The 18,798-nt window shown below is 38.1% G+C and overlaps 1 protein-coding gene across 1 annotated transcript; it reads left to right on the top strand.

Moving 5' to 3' along the window:
* Positions 1-1,304: 1,304 nt before the first annotated feature.
* On the top strand, positions 1,305-13,825 carry LOC146645416 (dysbindin-like). Its single transcript, XM_085393807.1, has 4 exons — positions 1,305-1,743; positions 9,796-9,945; positions 10,114-10,263; positions 11,848-13,825. Exons 1-4 carry the CDS (start codon positions 1,701-1,703, stop codon positions 12,141-12,143), a joined length of 639 nt encoding a protein of 212 aa, XP_085249933.1. The 5' UTR covers positions 1,305-1,700; the 3' UTR covers positions 12,144-13,825.
* Positions 13,826-18,798: the final 4,973 nt, after the last annotated feature.

The following is an 18,798-nucleotide window of genomic DNA, read 5'->3' as shown; positions in this document are numbered from 1 at the left end:
AAGAATATACTGAGAACCTCAGATTTCATAGAAAAACTAGATGATCGGTCGTATCTTATTGTTCTTCTCCTTACAAAGTCTGCACTGTTTTCCATGGCATTAGTTGCAGCTGAAGTGTGATGCAACTGAATGTTTGAAGACTCGTACTGAGAAAGGGAGAGTGAGGACCTGCAATGATCCTAAGTGCCTGGTAACTCCATCTCCCACGTATGAAGTGTGAATGTGTGCTTTTAAACAAGTATTTTAGGTAACGTGTGTCTTTTTAATGACCTTTTCATTCTGTACATGACAACAGAAACCTCTGTGTTTCTGAAGGTAAAAATGCATGCCACTGAAGCTTTCATTTTACTGTTAACCTCAAAGGAATATTCAAGTTAGGCAAAAAGGTAAGTTAAGTTGCCAGAACTCCTGAAAAGTCAACAATGTTCTGTCCTTGCAACGGGTTTCCATTTTCAAAGCTACTGTAAGTAGATATCGCACACTATGAACTTTTCCAATAAAAGCAGAGCATAACTTTTTTTAGTTTATTGAAGCTTCACATAACTGATTATCCTCTTTTTGTTTTTTTAATAGTATGTTTACATAAGTATTTAAGTGTTCCCATTTATTATACAGTCCAAATGTTTGTAAATGAACGTAGAAGAAAATGCCGTCACTCCACACTTGACCAAATTTGAATTACTTGGGTTGAACTACAATTTATCAAACTTAAAATGTCACACTAACAGAAACAGAAGCAGATATAAAATACTCAGGGACAAATCGTTTCTAAAGCAACGATGTAAAAGAATAATCTCCCAGCAGACAAATTAGTCACACCTTGCATTTTGCCATGTCTGACTGCACTTCCTTAATGCCAGAAGGTGGTACTGTGGTTGAAAAAGCACTATTTTGTTTTCTTTACTGGAAGCAGAACACACATCTGTCACAAGGTGAGATAACTCAGAAATCCATTGACTAATGTTACCTTGATATTTTGACTTTTGCCAGCTTTTTCACCCTGTGAGAACATGATAGAGTCAGTCATGGGTTTTTTTCTCATATGGTTTTCTTATTTGAGTTCACTTCCAAAACAAAACTGTGTTAATTTTGCAAATAATAAAAACGTATGTTTATCAAGGATAACTGAAATTGGAGGCTTTTATATTTGGTACACTCCTCAGTGTTATGTAAAACGACTATACTCCTCCTAATCCAGATGTCCTGATGACCCCCCTCATAAGCAGTTGGTACAGGCCATAGTGCTCTAGCCCACTATCAACCCCTTCAAGCCACACACACACACACACACACACACACGCCACCCTACAACACAACTGAGCTTGTCTGACAGAATGAGCAAGACTGCGTGTGTGCGTGCGAGACACCGAGAGGCAGCCAAGATGAAAGTGTGAAGCAGTGAGAGGGAAAACCTAGAAAAAACAGCAAAGGCGATCAGAAAGGGAGGGGAGAGGAAGAGTCAGCGAGCACAGCAGGAAAGGCAGAGCAGAAGAAAAGACAGAAAAGAGCAAAGGGAGATAATGTGAATGTTACATCTTTAATAACGCCCGTACCAAAGCCAGGAGATGTAATGGATAGATGACCATCCTCTACAAACACACCAGCATTCTGTCCTGGAGCCTTGACAGGAGGGGACAAGACAAATTCAACACCTTCAAAGGCTTTTAAAGGCTCTTCAACCAGTCCCACACCATCGAACCATGTCGTCTGCTGGGTCAACTAACCTCAAAAAACGTCAGGCATGTAAGTAAATGAGTTAACAGAAATGTAGTTAGAAAAACAAAGCCGTAAACAGACCTGCAGTGCATAACTTTATGACCCACACTGGAAATTACTCTGCAGAGTAGCTTTAGTATTGTAGCTCTTTTTCAGTTTACGAGGGTAATTTAACAAATTGCTTTCAAGAGCACATTTCAGAATATTCCAGGCAGTGAAAGTCTTAATATACAACTGAGATTTCTAATTTCCTCCTAGTGCAACAGCCTTACATGACTCACAACCCAACATCCAGAGCCTCAAAATATATTTGACATCTCCTTCATATGACATCTTTCATTTAGCATCATTAAGCTCTTTTATAAGACAGCAAAACAACATACACTCTACTTTGTAGGTAGACAGTAGGTATGACATGCATGTTATGTTAACTTTATTTAAAGACTGTTACTGAAATCTGGTAATAAATTATTACCCATGATTCATTTATCAGTTTATATGATCCGACTTTTCCTTTCTGCTAAATGAGCTGGACAGAAGTACAACATGAGTAATGCTGATGTTGTTTAATCACAGTGAAAGGATAAGAACTAGTTCTTAGAGTTTCTTCTTATAGTAACAGGAAAGATCTGCTGACTCTGATTTACTTTCTGGGGAAACACAGTCAGATTTATAATTGAACCAGTGTAATGTTAAAGTGTCCACAGAGTAATGTGCTATATTAATGTGCTCTTTAATAATGTCTTTGTCTGTGGGGTTGTGTATGGGCAGTACTGTACACAGGAAGATTAATAGAAATGTATGTCTGATAAAAGCACTGTTTAGACTGGCCTAAATATGGCATGGCTGGAGGTCATCTTTGTTTTCAGCTGTGAGTGAAGTGCTTTAATGGTTTTGGGAATGGGAACAGCCTGGGAACAGAAAATTTGATCAGACATATAGAGAGTGGGTGGTCAGAGGAGGTTTACATTTAATCTTACCATAGGAGTTTGAGATGAGAGATAACTAATAAAGTATTAAGAAGCATTAAAAAGTGTTAAGTAATAAATAAAAGAGTGATGCCACATATGTATTAAACTGTAGTTTAATGTACTGTTAAGTACTCTTGAATCTAGGCTTCAGGCTGTGTCTCTTGTAGTATAACATAGGCTAGTATAATGGTGGTGCTGGGTGTTATAGTAAGAGCATACTTTAAATGACCAGTCTTGATTTACTATCTGCCACATGGCTGTGTGTTTAATGGATATGTGAGTGTGGGCAGCGAAAGGAGCGAGGAACCACATCGGGGGAGGTGGCTGTTGTGGTGCAGTGACCTCACTCATAAATGATTTATGCTTGATGGACTACTGTTGCTACAAAGCCAGGAGAAAGGAGTGGTTGGCTCGGTAAATACTAGTAGTAATTTCTAAAAATTATGAAGCTGTATACTGCTGTTAGATGGGGGTCTCCGGGGGGGAATTAGGAGATGTAGGAGAGAAAGGATAGGGTTTAAGATGGATGGGCTGTCACACGTTATTGGTCATGCAGTGTGACTGCTGTATCAGCTCTCTTACGCACATAAGCGCCCAATCTCTATTCACTGAAAATGGAAAGATGATCATGGGATTTCTTTCCACTTGCCACAAGGGGATTACATGTTACACCATGTGACTCTCCAGTTCAATAGGAACATTTGTTTCCAGCGCCTAGTGCAGTGGCAGAGAACTCTTGATATACAGCTGCACCATTACAATAACACATATTCATATTGAAAGATGAATGTTGTTATCACAGAAAAGACACTTATATCCAATAATAAAAGCCAAGCATTGCAGTTTATCAGAAGCAGAACAGCTGAAGGGGACACTGCATCATGCCCCGGTGATTAGAGGATCAAAAGGAAGAAAAGAAAATCATGTGCTTCAGCTTAATTGTCACCTCTGGCCCTGGAATTCATATATATCCTCAAGCTCAGAAACTCACACATCACCAATACCTTTTGTGTTCACTGGAGAACGGATCAACATCAATGCATGTACAGAAATGTTTTAAAGAAAAAGAATGTGGAATGTAGATAAGAATAAGAAGAAGGAAAACTTTCCATATTAATACAAACTCTATTATTTCTATGCAATGTCAGATAACAAAAGCATCAAACATGCATGGTGGCACTGCATCCTTTGTATTTGTCAGAAAGAGGTGTAGCTGAGTTAAGCAGACCTAAAAAGCTCTTTATCCTCAAATCACTGACACTACAGTTACTTTAAACCAGGGATAATGCACAGCAGATTCAGGATGCAGAACAACAATCAGCTTTCTTTGAAAAACCTCCTTTGAAAAACTTTCTTTCATTCTCTTTTTCTGGCTGCACACATTAATATACACTGCAATCAAACCATTGAACTAAGTCCTCATGCAGTAGGAGTCCAGTGTAGGGTGTGCAGATGAGGATGGTACAAGTATTATGTAACAGTAAGATCTAAGTATATATGATGTGGGTTGAGATCAAGAAAGGATTTCTGGAGGGGTCAGGGTAGGGGATGGGAACACGTCATGTAAGAGATCACAAGCATCGTGGGATTCCATCCATCCATCTATTCATGCACCCATTTTCTTCCACTTATCCGTGGCCGGGTCGCAGGGGAAGCAGCCTATGCAGCCTAAGCAGAAAAATCAAAACCTCCCTCTCCCTTGCCACCTCCTCCAGCTTGTCTGGGGGAACACCAAGGCATTTCAGGCCAGCCGAGAGACATGATCTCTCCAGCATATCCTTGAATGCCAGCAGTATTCCTGGAGACTACTTAAATAAATGACAAGAAAGCTTGCAAGATAGTTTAGGCTGTGCTTTGTCTTATATACTGCATTTATATTGAAATGGTTTAATTTAATAGTTTGCACATACTTCAATAAATTGCTATTTTCATTTTCCTAGCAAAATATAAAGAAGCATTGGTTGCACAGCACAAAATCAAAAGCACCGGAGCAAAAGTGCATTATGTAATGTGTTTTTCTGGTTTGATGTGAAATTCAAAAGATACCATATCTAGCTTATTAGCGTACCACCTACTTACCTCTAATTGGGAGTCAATTTCTAATTAATGGATCTTATTATACAGCACTATGGATAACAGCACATTTACAGCTCCAGGATAATCATCAGCAGAATGAGTTTGAGATGGAAGGTGGTTCTTGCACACAGCAGTTATACATAAGTATTTCTTCTGGTTCAATCAGTGACTGTAACTATATCACTGTGTTTTAACACACAGTAACACTTGCAATAAATATGATAAATCAATTTGGAACCCACATATCTGTAGCCTTGTATTTTTCCTTTCGTTTACTCTCTCGATTTTATTTTCTTCTGTATTGTTAATAAGCTTCCTGTCCTGAGGCCTGCATTTCCAAAACAAAGTAAAACTCACACATCATCTGCTTTCTCTTTGCTGACCCACCTTTAGTAAGCGCTTTCTATGTGACCTGTATTTTGCTGCATACATTTATATAAGAGTGTGAACAGAAATGGATGTGTTCCACCATTTACGACTATTTTATCAGTCTTGAAAATTGTCTGGTGTTTATCTATAGGGCTCTCTTTCCAGCTTAACTCTGGTCTTTAATTTCATTTACACACAGTACTTGCAATGTCAGGTCAAAAGAGATTTTATCATTAGCTGTAACGCTTATTCAACCCCCAATTCCAAATAAAAACAGAAAATGATTTGAAAATCTCACAACTCCACTTTGGTCATAACAGAATATAGAAAACATATCTATGCTTAAACTGAGAAAGTTTACTATTTCAAGAAAAAAAAAAAAGTAAATCACTTTGAATTTAATTGCAGCAACATGTCTCACAGAATTTGTGACAGGGCCATGTTTACCACCATGCAGCATCTGCTACTTTAATGTACTGTCTTGCTAAAATATGCAAGGCCCTCCCTGAAAAAGACATTGTCTGGATGCGAGGACATGTTGCTCTAAAACCTGTACATGCCCTGATGTTGTTGTTCTAGATATGCAAGGTAGTAATTCCATTCTGCACTATCATACCATCACAGATGATGGTATTATCAATACAACATCTAATTTATATCTATAAAATCTGGAATCATGCATGATATAGTATGATGTCATTATGCTGACTAGAAAACACCAAACAACAGGTTAGGTCCTCTTCATTAGTACATAGGAGTCCCTGAAAGTTACTGTATATTTGTGTAATGTATACATGTGTATACAATGTGTGTTTGTATCATCTGTCTGCATGTCTACAAGTCAGTCTACTCTTTAGTTTGTCTTTTGTTCACTGGTTTCTCAAGAAAAACATATCATGATCTCAGTGACAACCTGTTTAAATAAGGGATTTAATAACAATAATAATCCCTGTCAAAAGCATAAGATTTCCCTCTAGAAGCTATGACCTCTGCCTGGTAGTAATGTAACCTTAGCCAGTTTGCATGGATACCTCCTACACGTCTTCCACAGCAGTGTGGCAGGAAACCCAAAGGTTATCTGAATGAGTCAGTTTTTTACATATATGTTTCTCTCCCACGTCAGGGCAGACAGATGGGGACATGCGGCTGAGACTGTGTGTGGGTTGGACATGTCCATTGGTCAACTCAACTAGTAATGCAATATGATTTTTAGATAAACAGACAAAGAGGACGAAGGCAAGAGAGAGTCACAGAGATACAGAGAGAGAAAGAGACTTCCATATGGCCAAGGGGCAAAACGAAACTTTATGTAAGCTGTTCAGTTTAATCATGGTCAAGTTTCATCATTATTAAGTAAGTAAGTACTTAATTTGTATCAATAATTTCACTGTTGCCAAATGATTCCTCTAAAATATTCATGGACACTGGCAGGTGGCAAGATGGTGGAAGGGTGATTTTAGTAGTTTGCATTTCCATCATTATTTAGTCAAAGATCATATTAAGTTTCATACTATTTCTCCTGCATTTCACTGTTGATTTGAACAACTTTGTTTTGGAGTGTAGTCTAATAAAGCCATGTCATTTAAAGCTTTAGCAACTCTATATGAAAAACAGATGTAATCACTGCACTATTGGCAGGAAGGCCTTCGCTTTTGCTTTATGTGTGTCAACATATAGATTTTTTGGAGTTAGAAATGATCAGAGGGGTTGGAGTGCTAAATCATCAGCTAAGGCCCCAGTCACACAGTCCTTGACTTGACTTGTCAGCAACCCCGAAAACAACTAGTCGCAATGAAAAAATGTGTATTTGCCATCTAGCTGGCCATAGGCTGCAGGCGGATGGTGGTAGTCGTTAGGTGAAAGTGCAATTGCTTTGGTCGTTTGCATGGAAGACGCAGGGTAACCTGCAAACACACACCAGCTGCCCTCCGAGTAGGAGTGATACTCCAAGCAGTGTGAACAAAAATCCAAAATGGAGACTCACTTTTACTTTGAAGTGAGACTCAAAGTAAAAGTGATGTCTGCAGCAGTGAGACCCAACTTCTGCTTTAAAAGTCAACATTTTTTCAAGCTTTACTGACATTCAGCCAGTAGTAGTGTTTGTAAAGAAGTTAGCATTTTTTCCATACTAAATGGGTGATCACAGCAATCTGATAGTGACCAAATTAATTACAAGAAAGCTGTTGGTGAAGCCCTTTTCTGTGATCCACTTCACCTAACAACTGGCAGCAAAATCCAGCAACCACTTTATGGTTTGTTTAACATATATACATGTTAATTATATCTCTGACATTGCCCGTTTTAACATGAAAGTCATTCTTCAAGTGAGTCTCAAGTGTTTGTTTTTTTAAATCTTTGAACAGTTGAGTTTGTCAGATGGTTTGAGTATATTTGTATTTTTAAGCTAGTGTAGTACTGACATGTTCATTTATTACATCTATGGTCTGGCACTGGTATATGCTTAAAAACACAGTACATTTTTTTCCAATGACTGTCTTCCCACCAACTGCTTAAAGGGGCAGGCAAAGGGACAGAACTTCCTTCTCAGACCAATTGAATGACAGAATATTGGGTTATCACTCATGGATGACAGTGGACACAATCTTCCAGGGAAGAAAAAAGTACCCGGCAGACTAACAAGGTCTCTGGAGAGAGAAAGAAATTAAGGAGAACCCAGGGTGACACAAATGGGCTGTTGTCTTTGTTTTCAGGCAGGAGAACATTAATGCTCAGTGTAGAAAAGTAAATACTTCTCTTCATGTGCTGACATCAAAAGCATGTTGAGTTCACTGAGTGACAGAATACAAACTAAATAGCATAAATGCATAAGCACTCAGTCATGTGAACATGCTGACACTTTCAGATTTACACATACATGCATGTACACATATCCCCAAAACAATGATGACATGACTCAAAGTGTCAGCTAAGGGTGCCTGGGGGGGAAAGAGGCCCTGTGTTTGCTGAGGAAGATGTAGCACAATTACACAATCACAGCCTGTCGACCCAGTAGAGGACAATGCATGTGGCAGAACTGAGGACAAATACTCTCTTATTTTTCATAATAATAGTTTAAAAATAGCTCCATTTCCCTAAAATCTTCAGCAGACTTCACTGAACCGATTCACCAACTATATGTGAGTCTGACTGTGAACACTAGAGGTCAGACCAGCATCATCATTTCTTTGCGTTAGGTAAAGTTACATAAGGGCTGAGTGAAACAAACATGGAAAGAGAGCAATAAAGAAAGAAGAAGAGGAAAGAATAAAGTATGGAAAAGCAAAAATGACAATTTCTCAATAGAGACTCTCCATATCAGTGAGTTTCACTGTTAGTACAAAGTAGTGTAACGTTAAGAAGTGAATGGGGACTTAAAGTAGGATACTGATTTCATATAACTGCAAGAAAACATTGGTAAATTGACTGCTACTTATAGTGTTTTTCTACTCCAGCTGAGTATTCAAAGCACCTTCTCCTACAAGCTTCATACAACACTTTCATTTTATGCCTTTAAACATTTTGTCTAATACTTAAACACACACACGCACAATGTATGTATGCGAAACAACTTTCAGTATCTTGTCCAAGCTACTGAAAATCACATAGACTGAAGGTACAAGGGATTGAATCACCGCCCTTCCAAATAGCAAACGATCCATTCTTTTTAGTTACTCATTAAACGTATCAGACACAAAATTTGTGACTAGACTAACACAATTTTGAGTGCTGTCAGAGATACATTTTTGAGCTGTGTTTGTTGTCCTGCGTCCTTCCATATTTAATGAAAATTTACAGAATTTTGTTATTACTCAGCTCTTGGCATGATAGCTAGGTGTGAACTACACCACAAATCCAATGACTTTCACACAGCCTTAAAGGACAATGTGAAAGTTACTGACAAAACTTTAAAAAAAAAAAGAACAGCTGAATCAATCCAGAAACAACATAACACTTGTTTCTATTTGCATGACGATTGCACAGTTATTATTTACCATTAAAAGAAACGTATTATTATTTACCAGTCTGACCAGTAGGCTACACTCGCATTTCTGGAAATAATTTGGCCCATGTCATCTGTTTCATGGTATGAGTTTGAATTCAAGAGAACAAAAAAAATGAAAAGAAACTTTTGTTGTCCCTTTATTTCTTTATTGATTTTATGAGGCGAGCATTAGAAAAATTAATCCTGTACTGCAGCTCATATGAGGTATATAACACACCTCAACTACCAAGGAATGGGTGGCTACACGTTTCTAAAGATGCAGACAATGAAACGGAATGTGAGGTGACGTGATCCCTTGACCTTTCTCCTGTTCGCCAACTTTCATGAAAAAGCTGTTTAAACCTAACTCCATCTAAAGGCCGAACAGAATGAATCAAAATATAAGGTTATAAGTACATTTTTAGGTTGATTTATGAAACTACTCCACTACTACTGGGCGAGGATGTTGTTATGTTTATCTGACTAACAGATTATGTTGCACTCAGAAGAGCTGCCCTTCTAGAGCCTTTATGTATCAAGAAAAGAAACCCACATTTTGTACCCTAGAAAAGAGACACCTTGTGTTCCTAGTTATTAGTATAACACAGCGCTACATTGAAAGGAATGTAAAGCCAGTGCTTTAATGTGCTTTCTTGTCTTTTTCTCTCTTTTCTTGATCAGCTGAGACAGACAAGACCCAGAAGCTGTTAAACAATGACTCTGCTCAACACCTAAAACTAAAAGAGAGACGGCGCTTTTTTGAAGAAGTCTACCAGCATGACATGGATAATGACTTACCTACTGCCCAACTGCAGATTGACCATAGGAAGCGTGAGTGATAATCTATCTAATCCCTATCTAATATGTATGTATGTATGTATGTATGTATGTATGTATGTATATATATTATGTATATATATATATATATAGATATATTATATATAGACAGATAGATAGATATGAGCATGATAATGTGTGAGTTATATCCTGTTCATGCAGCCCCCATGGGTAGTATCTCTTCGATGGAGGTGAATGTGGACACCCTTGAGCAGATGGACCTGATGGATGTATCGGATCATGAAGCCCTTGATGTGTTCCTCAACTCAGGCTCAGAAGCAGATGAGGGAGCTCTGGCGTCTCCACTTCCAGGTGCACCGTTTGCCTCTCGGGCACAATTAATCTGCTGCCACTATACCAGGGGTCGGCTCTTTAGTCCTTATAGTGCGGCTCTGCGTGGTTTGGGAAAATAAATTAGTAATAAACAAGTATTTAGCTGAAGTGTATTTTATTTATGTTAGTTCTTTTTTTTTAACTTGTACTGTAGTTCTAAATTGGAAGATTATTGTGATATTGAAATATAAAAATAAAATTATATTCTATTATTTTTTCATTGCTCAAAATAAGCGTCACACTCGCGGAGGCCGGTGTACCTGCCGAAACGCCGTGCATTTATCGAGACTTTCAACCCCAGGTAGGCCAATTATGGATCTTCGGATCCACGTTATGTCAGCAGCTATTCTCCACCGTGAACTATGTTAAAAACAAACACCGCTCACGCCTCACAGATGACAGCTTACAGTCCTGCTGTTCAGAGGTTCAGGAGCAGAAGTCTCATTGTACCACGGCAGACCCGACGATGTTTGCATGAACATGCTTTTCAGCATCTCTTTATTGACCACTTTTCACACACGGTTGCTGTACGCATACAGCCGGCTGTAGCTTTTCAGCTCACAGCCCGACACGTACCAACAACAGCATAGATGGCACAGACTTTAAGGCGGCGAGGCGTGATTGCGGGTGCTGCTCAGGTGCGTCCGCCTCCCCTGCAGCGGCACTGCAGACCACACCCCGCCACACACATTAACCAGGTAAAATACATATTTAGGAAGAATTTTGCAAATATCTATTTTTCTTTTTTCAGCAGCATAGTGCTTTTTTTAAATTATTTTTTTAAAAGTCAGGCCAAGGCTCCAAAAGCCCAAAGGTGATATAAGGGTTTTGTTTGCTGGATCATTTTAGTTCAGCTGGGTGTCTTTCCTTTTGTTATATTTCTTTAAGAGTTCAAAATGTGTTAATTACATAAATAAAATGTAATTTTGTCTGTAGCACTTCATGGATTTCATAAGCAACACACCTTAGTTGTTCACACAAAGCATAAAGGTAAAAAACAATATATACAGTGTTATCTTCATTTTAGATGTCAAAAAGTATTTGCGGCTCCCAGTGTTTTCTTTTACATGGGAACCGGGTCCAAATGGCTCTTTGGGTCCTAAAGGTTGCACTATACTATTCAAAAGCTATTCTTGTACATAGATTTCCCATGCAGACATTTTTTAAGCACACCACTTACTCTGGCCCTTTCAAGATCTGTGTACATTTGGTGATGAATTTTTTTTTAACATTTTTTTTATGAAAGAAATGTTGTTTTCAAAATAGGACATTTTGTTACAAAAATGTTTTTGTTTTGTTTTTATATTTTGTCAAACAATGAGACAGTGCTGTGCTGAAATACTGTCTTGATTCATATATTCTAATATTTAGGTGTACTGACATTTTTGGTTACTTCTCTGGACAAAACTCACTTGAATAACAATAACACTGCAGGGCAGTTTGGGTCAAAAGTTAAAGGCTTTATATGACATTAAGGGGCATTTGGGTGAACCTGATCAAACCCTGTTCAGACTTTAAACATGGTGACAGGTACCAACATATTCTAACAGACTTTAATTGCAGAGGGTGAGGAAGACGATGAAGACGATGAAGATGCCGAGGTTGTCTACAGGGAGTGTGCATCTCTGAAACGACAAAATGAGCCGTTCCGTAGCTCGCAGTCTCGCATTTCGTCTACATCGTCTGCTTCCAGTGATAGCAGCGCGAGTGGCGTGGACACACCTGTGATCCAGTCGGATGATGAAGAAGTCCATGCAGACACTCTGCTGCTGACCTCTGCGCCCCAAACTAGGGATGAAGAATCAGACGACGAAGAAGCTGAGGAAAGATACCATCCGACTAATCATGATAAAGCCTAAATTTGAATCACTTAGGAGCAAAAATCGCTCTCTGTGTCTCTTTCTCTTTTTATGTAATTGAATTTCCTCCACATGGATGCAAACCCCAGCATGGCTGGCCCAGTGGCAAAGTTCAATGTTTTTTGAAAGTGTACTTATCCAGAACTTTCAGTTGAAATTTAGTGTACACCCAAATAACTGTGGCATACTTAATTAATTAATTACTAACTGAAATTTTTAGGGGCTGTGTCACTAATAGCGCTTGTATGCAAATTTCCATATGGGACATTCCATGCTCATGCAGTAACTTGTTTTGGTTGAAAGGAAATGGCTTAAAGTTGAAGCTACACACCTCTTACTGCCGGAGGGAATTTTCCCTCCTCCCCATTCTTGAAACTACAGGTTCCAAGCAGCCGTGTGAGGAACAAAACTGAACTGAAATTGCATTTGCTGAGCAAACAAATCTTTATATATGGTTTGCATACATTAAAAAAGGAAATTCAAGAGATCTGTAGTAATAATATAAAGCTTCCTTACGTTTCACACTGAAACGTAAAAATTCTGGGCACCTTGGATCATATTTTCCCTCTTAATTGGCAATTATAGTGCAACAGATACTATTCCCATCATGCAAGTTATCAGACTTCTCTATGAACACCTTCCTGAATGTGTGACTCATTTCAAAGGGCCGTGACTATGAAACCAAGATCTCATGACCTAAATAACTTGTGCTGGAAAGACTTTTAATGCAAATGCAAAAGCTGCATAATACAGCTCAATTCTTAACTTTAGACTTCCAGAAGGGTGCATTTATGTTTAACTTTATGTCTGCTATGTATATGTGTACACATTTAAGCAAGGCTAAAACAACACGTCACTGTCTTCAGTTCTTCCTCTCAAGAAAGAGAAAGTAATTCTGAGAGTCTAGAAAGGACAAAGTCTTTATCCAGCACAGAAAGATAAAAGTTAAAGTGAAAACAAGTAAGTGAAAACATTTTTCTAAGTGAAGCTCCACTTTTAACCTTGAGACCTCAGTGATCGATATAAAAGAAGAAAAGTTAGAATGAGCTGTTTAGTCCATTATCTGTGACTTCTTTGTCCTAAGTGTGAGAATGCCTTTGTGCAAGTGTTCAATCTGCCAGCATCTGGCTCGAAGGGTGATGTGCCTATACAGAGTTCAAAGTGGAAAATACACAATAAAAGTCAGGGAACTCTCCTCGTTGTGATGGAAAGATAAAAAGAAGAATATTAGAAATGAGTCACCAAAACGAGTCACAGTGAATACCCTCCTCCTTCTGCCAAAACCTATATTTCTTTAAGATTTTATAAATTATTGCTTTATGCATGTGGAAACTACAGAATCATGAATGGAAATATTGTATTTACAAATGCATGGTGTTTTGTTCTTGTGACAACTTCATATGTTTTCAGTACTACTAGTGTTGCATTACTGAACTATGCAGGTGGCACCTGTTCGCCATTTGACGTGTTTTTTGGACAATGCATATTTATAGCTAGAAGGAGTGGCAGTGACTCAGGTGAACGCAGTTTGTGTGTGAATGCTCAGTGTTTAATGTGTGTCTACGCAGATGCCAAAAGTTTCGTGCATTCCCCAGCTCGGCCCTGTGACTACTTCCAAATCAACCTTTATACAGTGTTCCTATGATGTGTGCATCTTATTGCAAAATAAAAATAAAAATAATAGTTGGAACAGTTGGAAGTATTTTCATTTGCTTCAGATTTTGCGGATTTTGCTTCATTGTTGTTTCTGATGTTCCAGCATTGCATTAATAAATAGACTGCAAGAGAAGTAACCTCACTACATGTAAAAAAATTTTAATGGCAACTCACAAAGATATATAGTTCCATAATATACTGGCTGCTTTAGTGCCCAGCAGCTAGCTTTCTAGTTCAACCAGTTTGACAAATTTGTTTTGGATCACCTTTCATAGAAGCAACTGCTATCTGTGGCTTCTTTGTTTTGCCCATCATCGTGACAAGCAGCGTTTTTGCTGAACTGCTTAAAAGCAACACACTATAACATGTAGCTGTAAACCACATAGCTTGTGGGAATCACAGTCAATCCTTCACTATTAACCACATTCTGACTACTTTTGTCGACTCCATCCATTGCTCATGTTTTCTGTGTAATACCCTGTGGGTTTTAAGTAGACTAACAACAGCACTGCTATGGCGGGCCTTCAATGCACCACCAACCTAAATGACGTATTTTAATGTATAAGAATAAAACACCCTCTACCCACTACATTGTTAGTCAGGTTCTGATTTCCAATACTGGCTATAATAATATAATATAATAAGCTCATTCCAGCCCATTTCAACCAGCTTTTACAGACGTCACACACTTTTAGGGAAAATTCTTAACTCCTGCCCAGAGTTTAAGGAGCCACACTTACAAAGCAGGGCAAATTGCTGCTAGTTTGAGTTTCACAAATGGGAGTGGAGAGTTCTGTGGGTGATCCAGTAACGAAGACAGCCAAAAATGAATAGACCAAATTTGGCGAGAGTAACATACTAACAAAATGAATGCATAAAAGCACGCCAAAAGAAATACAGACAAATCATATATACAAGAAGATGCTGAAGGTAAATCAACGTTTTTGATACAAGGATAACTATTCTTTTTTTAAAAGGTGCTGGGGACTGCTGTCCTCTGTGTAAATCATCTGGATCTTCTCCTGATAAACTAAGAGAGGAGTTGCGTTATTACAAACTATTCCACGGTATAAACCTTAAATTGTCTGTAATAGCTGACTTTTATGTTGTCTTGAAGAAAATATAACATTTACCATTAATTCTCAGCTTATCCATATGTTAATGAAGATATCACTACTGTGCCATGTGCATGTTTTTTCTACAGGCTGTGTGAGACTATGTGAGGCTGAGGGGATTCCCTTCCTTTCTCTTACACCGTTCAGTTCAGGTAGGTTCTGGTCTGCTTCATCGGGACACTACTTACTGAAGAGCACGGATATGCTAGGCTTGGCTCTGAATATGCAGGGTGAGGACTCAATGAAGAGTTACAGGGCAGAGCCAAATTATTGGCACTGAAGCCATAGCCTCCATCCATCTTTGCCAGTTACGCACTTACATCTCCTCCTCCCATTCCAAATAAATAAACACTTACTTATCATCTATCAAAACCACATCAGGTACAAAGTAAGACATGCTTCTTTGTGGCAAAATGTCCGCTGCAAACCTTAGTAAACCCCTTTTTGTGTGTGCTTCATTTACAAAGCCTCCTTCTGAAACGTTGAGCTCAAAAAAGGAATCTCCTACAAATACATATATAATAAAACCAGCTGCAAATATACCTGTTTCCACACCTTTCATTCACTAAACTGACACTGACTAACACTTAAAACGGTTTTGTGTGTTTATATTTATTATTTGTGCATTGTCTTGTGTAACTATTTTCTAACTGACAAGGTCAGGCCAGGTTCTTTCATACAGTATCAACCTACTTTAGAGGCAGGTATAGCAGTAATAAGTACAAGTACTGAACCTAATATGCAGGTTTGAACTTGTGTGCACTTTGCTTCATTTTCAAACACAATATTATAACTGGCACTTTACAATAGGCAACACTCATGTCAGTTTTTCAAGTCGCTTCTTGCCCCCTGGCAGCTGGGATAGGCTCCAGCCCACCAGCAACCCTGTATATAAGCAGAAGAAAATAGATGCATGTATGTTTTAAATTAGGTTATGACCTAAGATTTCTTTGGGGGGTTTTTTTTTGTTTGTTTTTTTGTAATGGTTTAACCACCAGCTTATGGTTTATGCTCAAGCACTATAATGAAATAATATTTTTAATACTTAAATATAATTGTTGTTTTTATAATGACTTTTCAAAGTGATGTTTTTTGTACAAAAAAACAAACAAAAGAATAGTAAAACTAGAATCCAAATGCCAAATTAGTTATTTACTGAAATTGAAAGACAAAAACTAGTTTTCGAGGTTTACTCTTGATTAAGTTCCAGCTTCTCCAGTCAAGTTGGCTGGCTCAGATGCCGGTATAAACAAAATCATTTAAACAAGTTTTGACTTCTAAACATTTGATCTGTTAAATTCCTGATTTGTTATACAGTACAGAGATGGCTACCAGATAGGGCTGCCTATCTGGTAGCCATCACGAATCATGATTACGTCAACTATCAAAATCATCGACGACAACTTTTATAGTCGACGCGAGGCAGTGAGCAGAATATATCCCTGTCTTTCCATAGATGAAGGCTGTTTGTATATAATTTATGTACAAAGCTCCTCAGCAGGATTTCTCTCAATTCAGCTCATTTTGACAGCTTTATGGCACACCATCCAAAAAGCCCTCAGGAGGTTGATATGTCATTTACATAAACTTATAATATAACTTCAAGATACAGAGCAAAGACACACCGACATAAAAACTAAATGTCCATAACATTAAATGGTCTAAATGTTATCATAAAAGTTAAATACATATATACAGCTAAACTATGTGGTTCTTGTTTAACACATTAACACTAATTCACACTCAAGCAAAGGTTTGGGGCTGCAGTAAATTATTTGTTACTTAAGTAAACATTATTGTTACATTCCACCTATGGTCCTTTTCCTACTTTGATATAATGGTATGGGTATTGTTAGAAAGATAGTACTTACTACACTATAACTTTTTTGGAGAGGTTTGGCACTGTGCTCCCACGAATACACACACGCATATACACATATACACATATACAGACTCTGGAGGCAACTACTGTAAGCCTGCAGATAACTCCACAAGAATCTGTCAACTAACCAGCCAACACTCTTCATAGAGCCAGAATTCATTTTGTCTGGTTCAACAACCTAGCAAGCACGCTGTGGTTGTGTTGAAAATAGTGGAGGCTGCAAGGAAGCAGATGAAAATAAGCAAATTACTTTCCCACATGTTTAAGCTTGTTGAACAGGTCGTTTTACAAATGACTATATTTGGTTTCTTCAGGGAAGGTTTACACATTCACATACTGTTAAAAAGATAAGATGTCAACTTTTGAAAAAGGTTTTTATTTCAGATTTGGGGTTTGCCCTCCTCATTGTGACGCTATCATCACTATTCCTGTTATCAAACAAATATAGGGATAAATATGTAAGAATGGGTATTTACAGTTGAAAACTCATCTATGGAAAATGCAAAAATGTGAAATTTTAAATGCCTGTGAATCACTGTCATCTTGAAGCTCTGCGGATATGTCTTCACACAGGTGTACATGTTTTAAAATATATCAGGAATCCCTGGAAATCTTCATAGGAAGATTTTCACTCAATAGCAGCTTAAAGCCTTGGTAATACTTTCCATGCACACAAGTCTGCTAGGGTCCACTGGGGGCCAAGTTACATAAATTTTATCAGATGAGTCCGTGTGGATGCCTCATGTTTGCCTGTTTTTTTGTGACTTCTCCCGAGAGAATTTTAATTACAATGCACCAGCCGCACATGTGGCCCAGGCAGACTCCAGGCCAAGTATAACAGGAATGATTACTTGGCTGTCGGGTGTCCAGCTGTCCTTGTCTGCAACATATAATCAATGCATAGTTGACGTTCACAGCACTGAACAACACAGTGTTAATTTACTAAGAAAACTCAATTATTGTTGTCTAAAAAGTTCTATGTTTCTCCAAAGCAGCGCCAGATTGAGGTTAAACAAGGTCAACCAGGAAATAGAGAGAAACAATGGCAACCTTGCCAACTCTATTTGATCAGTATAAAATATGCCAAGTCACTAGAACTGGAACACAATGGAACGATAGAAAAGATACTCTACTTCTGGTCTTTTTTTATTTATATATTATCATATATACACCTTATCACCGTATTTTTTTGTTCTACAGACAAGTTAAAATTATAGTTATAATTTTCTGAAATTACAGTCCAGTATAGTGACTATCTGTATCATAACAATCCTACTACAAACAGTAGTAGGAGGCCCAAACAGCCACCGATTTATGCAGCTCTCTATTTTTTATTGGCACTGGGCCAGGCCTCGCTAGTGTCAAACCCTGCAGATACTTTCATACTTGCATTCCACAGAAACAAAGCCTCCCCTCCCATCACGGTGTACTGAAACAGGTTAGAAAGAGCTAGAACTCATTAACTGACATTAACTGAAAGTGGTTAATAAACAAGAGTGTGGCGTTTTTTTTCCCAGCCTGTCCTGTCTTACAGATTGTCATACTGCTACGTAATAACTGAAATAACAGATAAAACAAACATCTTAACAAGAGAAGCCTATAGAGTATTTACAGAGCTAATGATGGAAAAGCAAAATGTATTTGGCACAACTAGCGCATTCAGATCATAACTCTGATAGTAAAAGCTGCCAGACCTTTACCTCCTCCGTAGATTTTAGAGATTAAAGAATTTAGTTTTCTTTCTTTAGTGGCCACGAGTCATTTAGTAGTGGCATCAGTCTATCAATGTACTCCTTTAGGCTTGGTAGTTTTACTTTTTTACTGAGTTTTAAGGTTTACAATTTGAACCTTCTTTATGTTGCTTAGGAAGGCTCCAGGATATGAGTTGCACTTGCCCATTTTGTGTACTTTTAAAATATTTTTCTTTTAAAAAAACAAAGAAACAAAACACCTGGAAGCTTTTTTTTATATGTGGGATGTCGTGGTCAAGTTACACTAGGGC

Source organism: Rhamphochromis longiceps, linkage group LG20 (assembly GCF_057381845.1).
Source record: "Rhamphochromis longiceps isolate RC_006_pf linkage group LG20, R_longiceps_female_GT1.1, whole genome shotgun sequence".
Lineage (NCBI taxonomy): Eukaryota > Metazoa > Chordata > Actinopteri > Cichliformes > Cichlidae > Rhamphochromis > Rhamphochromis longiceps.
The sequence above is the reverse complement of the archived record's forward strand: the minus strand, read 5'-3'. Positions and strand labels throughout refer to the sequence as shown.

What these genes read in the sequence shown, in the direction of transcription:
- LOC146645416 (XM_085393807.1), top strand. Translation starts at nt 1,701, where the DNA reads ATGTCGTCTGCTGGGTCAACTAACCTCAAAAAACGTCAGGCAT. An exon ending in CCTCAAAAAACGTCAGGCAT is followed by an intron (nt 1,744 to 9,795) that starts GTAAGTAAATGA and finishes TTTCTTGATCAG; the next exon opens with CTGAGACAGACAAGACCCAG. An exon ending in TCTGGCGTCTCCACTTCCAG is followed by an intron (nt 10,264 to 11,847) that starts GTGCACCGTTTG and finishes CTTTAATTGCAG; the next exon opens with AGGGTGAGGAAGACGATGAA.